Source organism: Saccopteryx bilineata, chromosome 9 (assembly GCF_036850765.1).
Source record: "Saccopteryx bilineata isolate mSacBil1 chromosome 9, mSacBil1_pri_phased_curated, whole genome shotgun sequence".
Classification (NCBI taxonomy): domain Eukaryota; kingdom Metazoa; phylum Chordata; class Mammalia; order Chiroptera; family Emballonuridae; genus Saccopteryx; species Saccopteryx bilineata.
Window position 1 is genome coordinate 70950936 of NC_089498.1, and position 12114 is coordinate 70963049.

At 40.5% G+C, this 12114-nt stretch overlaps 1 protein-coding gene across 6 annotated transcripts in view; it reads left to right on the forward strand.

Annotated features, from left to right (window-relative positions):
• CCAR1 (cell division cycle and apoptosis regulator 1) overlaps positions 1–12114 on the forward strand; it is a 54778-nt gene that overhangs the window by 525 nt on the left and 42139 nt on the right. For all 6 annotated transcript variants that reach the window (XM_066242048.1, XM_066242050.1, XM_066242049.1 and 3 more), the window contains exons 2-4: positions 779–902; positions 7959–8131; positions 8990–9034. In XM_066242048.1, the coding sequence (XP_066098145.1) occupies positions 830–902; positions 7959–8131; positions 8990–9034 (291 nt within the window). In that variant the 5' untranslated portion in view covers positions 779–829. The remainder of the gene's footprint in view (positions 1–778; positions 903–7958; positions 8132–8989; positions 9035–12114) is intronic.

Below are 12114 nucleotides of genomic sequence, written 5' to 3' on the forward strand. Positions count from 1 at the left end.
ATGTAGGTTTTCTTCGTCCGGCCGAGGGTTTCAAGGGACGAGGGCCCGCAGTATTTATTCCTCTGCTGGCCCTTCGCCCAGTCTCGTGGGACGGAGGATTTCGCCGTCCCTGGTCTGAGGACCGCGAGGAGCTGGGGTTGGAGGAAGATGGATGGCAGAGCTCCGGACCCTCCTGTCGTGGGGGAAGGGGGTGGGGTGCGCGGGCTGAGATCTTAGCTTGTATTTGGGGGGGAGGGTTAAAAGACATCCGTTATTTCAACTGTCTTTCCCCTCGAGGGAGGGGAGAGAAAAGGGACCCCCAGTTTCTTCCCTATTTGAGAAAGTATGTAGATGTTTGTTATTTAAGTAATATTCTTAAATACCTTTAGTCGATGTCTTCTAATTTTCGTTATTGGTTTCACCACTTTGAATCTCCAACTCATTGCCAAAAGAAACATGCAGGCCGTGTTCCTTTGAACATAAAGCTGTGTACTTCTTATTAATTTAAGAATTGGGTAGATAACAGCAAATGGTCTTCTGTGTAAATCTGACACTTTGTAGTCGCAGAAAGAAATGCCTTTATTGTAAGTCTGCTCCTTATGTCATACATTAAAGTCATTAAAGTTGGATACTTTGGATGAACTACCTTTGTAAAAGTTCTTTTTGCTGCATATGGGACATTCATGTGCCCTTTGTTATTTATACTTAAATCTATGAAGGTGCCCTTGACAAATTAAACATTTCTTTTGTGATATCTGTTATTCGGTTGAATTTTAAAATGTGGATCCTTTTTTAATAGATCGCTGCTATAGAAGACAAACAAGGGAAAGTTTCCCCCCCTGCTTTCATCATGGCTCAGTTTGGAGGACAGAAGAACCCACCATGGGCTACTCAGTTTACAGCCACTGCAGTATCTCAGCCAGGTCAGGCTGCTGAACACATGTACTGTACATAGGGGTGGACGGCATGCTGGAACTGTGAATTAAAATGAGCATAATACTGTAAAATGTTCGCAAATGATACATCTTTTAATTTTGTCTGTGAAGCTCCTTTTAAAAATTCATGGGCCAAGGAGCAAAATAAACTATACAGCAGTTTGGAAGTTTTCTAGTTTTTCAAATGTTAAATTGATTGACTTTTAATAGATTTAATTATGTTAGAGGTTAGCAGCCACTTTTTCGTTTATCAAAATCATTTGACTTAAGGTATCGGTATTCAGAAGTTAAACAGTTGACTCTTTATTTTTTATTTTTTGACAGACAGAGTCAGAGAGAGGGACAGACAGACAAGAAAGGAGAGGGATGAGAAGCATCAATTCTTTGTTGTGGCTCCTTAATTGACCACTGATTGCTTTCACATATGTGCCTTGATGGGGGGGCTACGGCAGAGAGAGTGACCCCTTGCTCAAGCCAGTGACCTTTGGCTTCAAGCCAGTGACCATGGGGTCACATGTATAATTCCATGTTCAAACTGGAGACCTTGGGGTTTCAAACTTGGGTCCTCCATGTTCCAGTCCGAGCTCTATCCACTGTGTCACTGCCTGGTCAGGCTAAGCAGTTGACTCTTGAGCAAGGGAGTAATAAAATGCATCCCCAGTGGAAAATCCCTGTACTACTTTTTACTTTTGACTCCTCCAAATCTTAAACTTCACTAATAGCCTGCTGTTGACTGGAAGCCTTAGTAATAACACAAACAGTTGATTAATATGTTTTGTTTCTTATATGTATTACATACAGCAGGGGTCCCCAAACTTTTTACACAGGGGGCCAGTTCACTGTCCCTCAGACCATTGGAGGGCCGGACTATAAAAAAACTATGAACAAATCCCTATGCACACTGCACATATCTTATTTTAAAGTGAAAAAAAACAAAACGGGAACAAATACAATATTTAAAATAAAGAACAAGTAAATTTAAATCAACAAACTGACCAGTATTTTAAATGAGAACTATGCTCCTCTCACTGACCACCAATGAAAGAGGTGCCCCTTCCAGAAGTGCGGCAGGGGCTGGATAAATGGCCTCAGGGGGCCGCATGTGGCCCACGGGCCGTAGTTTGGGGACCCCTGACATACAGTATTCTTACATTAAGCTATAGAAAAGAAAATGTTATTGAACGCACAGGGAAGAGAAAACATGCTTATAGTGTTGTACATATTTATTGAAAAAAATCCATTTTTAAGTGGACTCCAGTTCATACTTCTGTTTAAACCTCAACTGTATTTAAAAATAAATATCAAAAATTCATACTTTATAAAAAATTATGCATGACTCTTTCTCAGTTGGTTGAATTTAAAGTAGAAAAGCCAACTCTAAAGAATTTATCAAGCAAAGAAAAAAGATTTAAAAGGAGCAAGTGAATATTTACATTTTCAAAATAAAGTCAACAGTAATGTCATTGAAAATGTCTGTTTTGCCTTGGTCCAGATGCACAGTTGATGGAGCATTGTACCAATGCAAGAGGGTGGCAGGTTTAATCCTGGGTTAGGGCACATAGAAGAAACTGCCTATGAGTGCATGGATGGGTGGAGTAACACATCGATGTCTGTCTGTGTACCTGTCTCCCTCTCTCTTTCTCTCTGCTCTCTGCTTTCTCTCTCTTTCTCTCCCCATCCCTGAGGTCGCTGGTTCGAAACCCTGGTCTTGCTTGGTCAAGGCACACACAGGAAGCAACTACTATGAGTTGATGCTTCCTGTCCCCCCCACCTCTCTAAAAATCAATAAATAAAATTTAAAAAAATTACTACATAAATTAAAAATAAAGAAATGTTTGTTTTAATAAGGTTCTTCCCATTGCCCTTAGTAGTAATTTCTTGACTTATGGTTTGAATCTTAAATAAGATTCTACATAATGAAAATTTGAGTTTCTTTGAGTACCCAGAAAAGTTATAGCTTATTCTGTTAATTTGATATATCTGATACATCGCTGCGTTTCACTTACTAAAGGTATTTATTTTGTAATGTGATCTAACTTGGGTATTTCAAAATTTGATGGACATGACTAGTTATGTAGGTGACTTTTCTCCTTAAAAAAATGGGCTTTTATTTTAATTTCTCTTGATTGCGGGGGTTAAATGATCAATAGTTACTTATGTAGGGAACTGAAAATAATATGAAATATATAGATTGTATTTCAGATCCAAGTATTTCTTGTCTATATTAAAGAATGGTATCGGCCCTGGCCGGTTGGCTCAGCGGTAGAGCGTCGGCCTGGCGTGCGGGGGACCCGGGTTCGATTCCCGGCCAGGGCACACAGGAGAAGCGCCCATTTGCTTCTCCACCCCCACCCCCCTCCTTCCTCTCTGTCTCTCTCTTCCCCTCCCGCAGCCAAGGCTCCATTGGAGCAAAGATGGCCCGGGCGCTGGGGATGGCTCCTTGGCCTCTGCCCCAGGCGCTAGAGTGGCTCTGGTCGCGGCAGAGCGACGCCCTGGAGGGGCAGAGCATCGCCCTCTGGTGGGCAGAGCATCGCCCCTAGTGGGCGTGCCGGGTGGATCCCGGTCGGGCGCATGCGGGAGTCTGTCTGACTGTCTCTCCCCGTTTCCAGCTTCAGAAAAATACAAAAAAAAAAAAAAAAAAAAAAGAATGGTATCGAATCGACTTAGTTTTTGTGAAATAAGAATTGTTTGCAGCTATTCCAGTCTAGAAGCAAGTGCTATGTACTGGTATTTTGGTAAACTGAGCATATTTTATTTGGCTTTTCAACATATAATTTGTTTTAAATTTATGTCTGTATTGTTCCAGTACAATAATTCTTACAGTGGAATTCCACTGTCTATAGTTAGTTCTTAACATTTGTATTGTAATTACTTAAAAAAGAACTTATGTTCTTTTATTTTTAAGCTCAAGCAAAGGAGACACCAAAGGTTTATAAAATTTGTCAAAATCAGTAAATATAGGTCTCCCTTTTTATATTTGGCTATAATGGGATTTGTGCTGTAGGAAATTACAGATTTTCTTAGACCTATCATTAATCAGTTTTTCTTTCTTTTTTTTTTTTTTACAGGGACAAAGAGAGTCAGAGAGAGGGATAGATAGGGGCAGACAGACAGGAACGGAGAGAGTTGAGAAGCATCAATCTTCAGTTTTTTGTTGCAACACCTTAGTTGTTCATTGATTGCTTTCTCACATGTGCCTTGATTGCGGGCCTTCATCAGACCGAGGAACCCCTTGCTGGAGCCAGCGACCTTAAGTCCAAGCTGGTGAGCTTTTGCTCAAACCAGATGAGCCCACGCTCAAGCTGGTGACCTCGGGGTCTCGATCCTGGGTCCTTTCGCATCCCAGTCCGATGCTCTATCCACTGCACCTCCACCTGGTCAGGCAGTTTTTCTTTTTTTTTTAGTAAGTGAAAAGCAGGGAAGCAGAGAGACAAATTCCTGCATGCACCCCAACCGGGATCAACCCCGCAAGTCCCCTACCTGCCCATCCAGGGCCATTGCTCTGATGCTCAACAACCGAACTATTTTAGTGCCTAAGGCGAGGCCATGGAGCCATCCTTAGCACCCAGGGCCAACTTGCTCCAACAGAGCCATAGTTGCAAGAGGGGAAGAGAGAGAGAAACATAGAGAGGAGGGGTGAGGTGGAGAAGCAGATAGGCACTTCCCCTCTGTGCTCTGGCTGGGGATTGAACCCGGACTTCCAAACCCAAACAGGACTTCTACATGCCAGGCTGACACTACCACTGAGCCAGCCGGCTAGTTGTCTTACTTTTGTTGGTTTTTTAATTTTAAGTAAAATGGATTTTTTCCCCCCAATTTTTATAGGATTTATTTATTATTTTTTATTTAGATAAATTTGGCCTTTGTTGGTTGACTCAGTGGTAGCATGTTGGCCTGGTGTGTGGATGTCCCGGGTTTAATTTCTGGTCAGGGATCATAGGAGAAGCTAGTGTCTGCTTCTCTATTCCTACTCTTCCCTCAGACCCCAGCCATGGCTTAATTGGTTCCAGTCTACGGCCATACCACCCTGAACGCACCCGATCTCGTCTAATTGGTTCCAGTGCATCAGCCTGGGCACTGAGTATAGCTCGATGGAGTCTCTGCCTCAGGTGCTGAAAAGGGCTTGGTTGCGAGCATGGCCCCAGATGGGGGTCTCCGGGTGGATCCTAGTAGGGGCGCATGTGGGCGTCTGTCTCTATCTTCCCTCCTCTCACTTGGAAAAGAAGGAAAGAGAGAGAAAAAGAAAGTCAAATTTAACGGGGTGTTATTGATCAGTAAGAATACATAGGTTTCAGGTAAACATTTCTATATCATTTGAACTTGATTGTGTTGAATGCACATCACCCAAAGTCAAATAATTTTCCATCGCTGTGTATTTGTCCTGTTTTAATCTAGACTCTTAAACAACTGATTGATGATAAATGTCACACTTCTAAAGATTTTCTGGTATGTTTTAGACCAGGTGCTTTACCTAGTTCATTAGTGTTCTCTAATCTGTTCCTGTAAATCACAATGTTCTTTCTATGTAGTTATTAACTGTAACTATAGAGTAGCAATTTTTCAAGTTATTCTTGGACACAAGAAAGATGTATTGTAAAAAGTAGTGTTACATGAGCTAATACTGCTTTTATGGTAACCTCTTTGAGATTCGTAATGCTTAGTGACATTAAAGCTTCTGAGAAATCCTAAAGTAAAAATATGTGTTTAATTCACAGTTGCTTAACTTTATTTTTTATTTTATTTTATTTTTGTAACAGAGACAGAGAGAGGAACAGATAGGGACAGGCAGGCAGGGAGGGAGAGAAATGAGAAGCATCAATTCTTCATTGCAGCACCTTAGTTTTTTTTTTTCTTTTTTAAATTTGTAATTTTTAAATTATTTATTTATTTTACAGAGAGAGAGCGTGAGTCAGAGAGAGGGATAGACAGAAAGGAACGGAGAGAGATGAGAAGCATCAATCATGAGTTTTTCATTGTGCGTTGCAACACCTTAATTGTTCATTGATTGCTTTCTCATATGTGCCTTGACCACGGGCCTTCAGCAGACCGAGTAACCCCTTGCTGGAGCCAGCGATCTTGAGTTCAAGTTGGTGGGCTTTTTACTCAAACCAGATGAGCCCGCGCTCAAGCTGGCGACCTCGAGGTCTCAAACCTGGGTCCTCTGCATCCCAGTTCGACGCTCTATCCACTGCGCCACCGCCTGGTCAGGCCCTTAGTTGTTCATTGATTGCTTTCTCATATGTGCCTTGACTGTGGGGCTACAGCAGAGCAAGTGACCCCTTGCTTAAGCCAGTGACCTTTGGGCTCAAGTCAGTGACCACGAGGTCATGTCTATGATCCCACACTCAAGCCAGCGACCCCACACTTAAACTGGTGAGCCCATACTCAATCAAGCCAGATGAGCTCATGCTCAAGTTGGCGATTTTGGGATTTCGAACCTGAGTCCTCTGCATCTCAGTCCAGCATTCTGTTCACTATGCCACCACCTGGTCAGGCTCTTAAATTTTTTTAAAACTTGTACCACTTTTTTGTTTTTTTCAAACTTTAATGTCCTGGGAGCCAGTCATTGTTATCCAGTGGTGAAGTACAGTGCTAGACTGCAAGTTCTTTTTGCTTTGTTCTGTGTTTTTTTTTTTTGTGAGAGAGGGAGAGAGATGAGAAGCATTAATTTTTGGTTGCAGCACTTTAGTTTTTAATTGATTGCTTTCTCATAAATGCCTTGACTGGGGGACTCCAGCTGAGCTAATGACCCCTTGCTTAAGCCTAAACCAGAGACCGTGGGATTATGTCAATGATCCCATGCTCAATCCATCGACCCACACGCAAGCTGAAGACCATGAGGTTTCAAACCTGGGACCTCAGTGTCCCACGTGGATGCTCTATCCACTGTGCCACTACTGATCAGGCAAACAGTGAAGTTTTTCATTGCTTTTTTACATTTAATGGAATTGCAAAAAAGCTTCAGGTAAAATCTTTCTTGTATTCTCTTCAACTTTTAGCCCTGTCTAGGTATACATTAAACACTATGTACCCAAACCTGTCATTCTGAGCCTTTACCCCAACTATATATTTGGCTTATGCAAATAATCATTTTAAGTCACTGTGTAGTTAATTTTATCTTTCATTACTCAGTACCGTAGTGCACTAAAATTTAAAAGTTTTTGTACTTTTAAAATGTTGCTTTTCTCTGTTCCCTACTTTTACAGTTTTTAAATGCAAAGTGGAAGTATGATACATGAAAATTCTGTGCAGTAGGAAGTTTTTTGTTTTTTTTTAAACAAAGGGTTGTGGGTTTTTGTTTTAAAGACTTTATTCATTTTAGACAGGGGAGAGAGAAAGAGAGAGAGAGAATGAGAGAGAGAAGGGAGGAGCAGGAAGCATCAACTCCCATATGTGCCTTGACCAGGCAAGCCCAGGGTTTTGAACTGGCGACCTCAGCGTTCCAGGTCGACGCTTTATCCACTGCGCCACCACAGGTCAGGCGCAGTAGGAAGTTTTAAGGGTGAGGATCACTTCAGCAACAGTGCCATTAATATACTGCTCACAAAAATTAGGAAGCGTTCATATGAAGCAATAAAATATCTTACTTTTTGTGAGCACTATATATGATTCTCATCTCCTTGAAGATAAAACAGTGATTTTATAGTAAAATAATTTATTTTTTGTTCTTCCTAAAAATAGTAGTCTTTATCACAAAGTAGTAGTCTTTATCACAAAGTATGGTTTTTGTTTTTTCTAAAAATACTTACCGAAGGTACTTCAACCTCTCGCTTTATGTGTAAGGTTAGTTAGGTTCATTCTGTAGTTTAATTTTGTAGATTAATGTTTTCTTATATCTGTCATGGCTTGATAATTTAATATAAAGCCATTGGAATTGGTGGTGGGATATTAACCAGTTGAATTCAACAAGCATTACTGAAAGTTCTCTTTAGGTTTTACTAAACTATGGCAGACCATAATGCATAAGTAAGTTCTTGAAAATACCTTTAAAGGATCCAAATAATCCTGATTTCTTTTTTTCCTCCTTTTTAATCTCCATTTTAGCTGCATTGGGTGTTCAGCAGCCATCACTCCTTGGAGCATCTCCAACCATTTATACACAGCAAACTGCATTGGCGGCAGCAGGCCTTACCACGCAAACCCCAGCAAACTATCAGTTAACTCAAACTGCAGCATTGCAGCAACAAGCCGCAGCTGCAGCAGCTGCATTGCAACAGGTGAATCTTCAATAGGTTTTGATATGTGACATAGAAAACTATCAAATTTTTCTAGAAAGGGTAGGCACCTTCACTTTTTTTGTTTCCAACCTTTTGTATTGTTACACCTTCATTTTGTAAAGAATGAATAATTTTCAGTGTTTTGGGGGGAGGGTTTCTGAAATGAGAAGTGGCGGGGCGGCAGGCAGGCAGACAGACTCCCGCATGTGCCCGACCGAGATCCACCTGGCATGCCCACCAGGGGGCGATGCTCAGCCCCTCTGGGGCTTTGCTCCACTGCAATCAGAGCCATTCTAGCGCCTGAGGCAGAGGCCATGAAGCCATCCTCAGCACCGGGGCCAACTTTGCTTCAGTGGAGCCTTGGCTGCAGGAGGAGAAGAAAGAGAGACAGAGAGGAAGGAAAAGGGGAAGGGTGGAGAAGCAGATGGGTACTTCTCCTATGTGCACTAGCTGGGAATCAAACCCAGGACTTTCACACACTGGGCTGACGCTCTACCACGAGCCAACTGGCCAGGGCAATTTTCACTTTTTAAAGAATGAATAGTTGTGGGTTTTTATTGTGCCTGATTTTATCTGAAGATAAAAATTATATATGCCCAGGATACATAGAAGAGTCTAGTTACATAGTCAAACTCTTAAATTGGGCGGTTCTTATACCTTAATTATTTGAACAAAATTTAGTTCTTGGCAGATCCTGGAGAATAATCACTATTTTTATTTAGTTTGGTTGACATTGAGCTGTTTCAGAAAATTTCTTTTTAGTGTAGTTCTGGTTACATATTTGTACGTTTATATTTATATTGCTTTTTGAGGATAAATAAAACTAATTACTTTTTTTGAAAAAAATTTTTTTCCCAGCAATATTCACAACCTCAGCAGACCTTGTATAGTGTGCAACAACAGGTTAGTTTACATCTTCCGTGTTAAAAACTGAGTTTTAAGAAACAATTTGTTTCAGATTTAATTCTTATACAATTTATTTCCTGTCAGCTCCCTTAATGTGTGATTTCAATTCTTTGGGGTGGAGGAAATGAGGTAGGTAAAAAAGGAATGTCTTCAAGGAAATGGAAGATGGCAGACAGGTCCTGAAAACCCAGATCTTCAACTAGCAGCCAGTGTTTGCCACACGTTTTTAAGAAAGCATTCTAAGGATAATCTAGAACGAATCACTCTATTTCTGAGTCTTTGGCCCAATACTGATTTTGGAACCCTCTAGTCCTACTGTGCTGTACCAGACTGTATGTGGAAATGGAAGGCTTTTTCCCATGTGAAACCTACACCCTAGCTAGACCATTTGCTTTCAGCCTTTATGCTTTAACCCTTTGAGTAGTACGAACGTTCATGTATGTCCTTGTGCCTCCTGACCAGAGTGCGATTGTACAAAAATTTTTATTTTAAAAATGTGTAAGGCAATATTTTAAAAAGGCAAATGTATGTTCTTGTTTCCATAAATTGCTTATCAAACATTTTAAGTTAATAAAACTAACTGGAATTAATTTTTTTCTTTTTTATCTTTTTAAATTAATTTTAATGGGGTGACATTGATAAATCAGGGTACATATGTTCAGAGAAAACATCTCTATTTTTTGAAAAAAAAACTCACTCCCGGGCATCAGCAAGCATGAAAATAACTCATTACTCAAAGGGTTAGGCAGCATAACTCCCCCCTCTTTTAAATATTTTTTTATTGATTTCAGAAAGAGGGGAAGGGTGGGAGAGAGACAGACAGACAGACATAAATATTAACCTGTTTCAGTATGTGCCCTGATCAGGGATTGAATTGGCAACCTTTGCGTATCAGGGCAATGCTCTAATCAACTGAGCTATCTGACCAGGGCAACTCTTCCTCTTTTCTCCTAATGATATTGTAACCCAGTAATACAAAATACTAAAATAGTGCTGTTGAAAATGGAAGGAAACCTACCCTTGTAGTTCCCATCCTATACCCAATTTAAAAACTCCAGACTTTATTGTATAAATTTTTCGCCTTTTAAAAACTCCAGACTTTGACTAAGCAAGTTTCTTTGGTCCCTTTTCTCTGGGCTCATACTCTGATCATATTCCTCAAGGTCTTATATCTCTGGTGATAGGAAGAGGTAAAAAAACTAAACTAAACCTAAGGAGAAGCTTGTTACGGAAGAGCATTTTCCTTGCAGAAGTCTAGATAGGTTCTAGCTTAAGCATCCATTCTAGGCTTTTCCAGGGTTCAGAGGTAATCGTCTTCTCAGTGCCTTTCGGAAGCTTCAGGAAAGCATAGCAGTCAGGAGGGAATGGGGAAACGAGAGAGCCCAGATACTTGCATCCAAAGATACTGGACAAACGGATTTCTCAATTCATGCTCCAATTTCCTCCCTGGTTTAAATCCTTTGAGGTTTCCAAGCATTACATCTTCCCTGAAGATTGCCATATCCCACTAATAATTGCTTTAAACTTCTCAAAATTGATAAGAGATTGGTATTAAAGTTGGTTGACTTGTTTCCAAAATATCTATAGACTTATTTCACTACTATTATGAAATTCGTTCTTAAAGATTGTGTTAGGTTGAACCATTGTGTCAATACTCAAAATTATCTTGCCTTTAAAATAATTGATTACTCCTACCATTTTTTTAATAAAAAGAAAAATTTTGTTTTGTTCAGATGACTGAATTTAAAACCAAATTTTCTTCACTAAGCCTATAAACAAGATCTCTGGACCTCTAATAAGCCAGCAAAGTTACTGTTTTACTCTGATACTTTGTGGAAAGCTCTTGCAATCATCTGAAATGCTTTATTTTAAAAAAGAACTATTTCTGCCTGACCTGTGGATAGATAGAGCATTGACCTGGGATGCTGAGGTCACCAGTTCCAAACCCCGAGTTTGCTGGCTCAAGTGCGAGCTCATCTGGCTCGAGCACAGGCTCACCAGGTAGAGCGCGGGATTATCGACCTGATCCCAAGGTCACTGGTTTGAGCCCAAAGGTAGCTAGCTGGCTTAAAGCAAGGGGTCACTGGCTTGGCTTGAGCACCCTCCCATCCCAGTCAAGGCACATATGAGAAGCAATCAATGAACAACTAAGGTGAAGTTACTTAGTTGATATTCTTCTCATCTCTCTCCCTTCCTCTCTGTCTCTCACAAAAAAAATGAACTATTCAGAGACTCATAGAAAGGATTATGACAGTCACTCTGGAGTACACACATCTAATGACATTGTTTAAATAACTGTAAGATTATACCACTGGACTAAGGATTTCTAGAACTAATGGAAAGCTAATGAGTTCATAAAAGCACCAACCCAAGATCAAACAGAATAAGAATTAATTTCATGGGACTGAATGAACTGATGAAAAACTATTAAGATTTTATAGCCTTTTTTTTTAGAAAATGAGACTCTCAGACTCTAATATTTTACCTTTGTAAACAAAAATGAAACCTTTATCTTTTCTCTCTGATCCCTAAAAAATTAAAGCGCTTTTACTGAGTATTCTTAAAAAGTTCTGCTTTTCTTACTAAAGAATAATAATATTACTTGTTTTTGACTTATAGGAAAATAGTAAGTTGATAGATTTAACCTCTAAGATATGGTGACTGCTCATAAACTGAGTATTTTTAATTAGAACTTTATATAGCTTCTTTTAGCCTAGGTTAAGTCAAGTTTCTTTTTTTCTTTTCTTTTTTTAAGGTGAGAGGAGGAGAGTTAGTGAGGCAGACTCCTGCATGTGTCCTGACTGGGATTCACCCCGCAATCCTATCTGGGGCCAATGCTCCAGTACCAAGCTATTAGTGTCTGAGGCTGGTGGCTCCTTCAGAGCTGTCCTCAGTGTCCAGGGCTACACTCAAACCATTTGAGCCCCACTGGCTGTGGGAGGGGAAGAAGAGGAGGAGGAGAAGCAGATGGTTGCTTCTCCTGTGTGTCTTGACCAGAAATCGAACCTAGGATGTCCATAAACTGGGCCAACGCTTTGTCCACTGTGCCACTGGCCAGGGTCAAGTGTCTGCTCCAG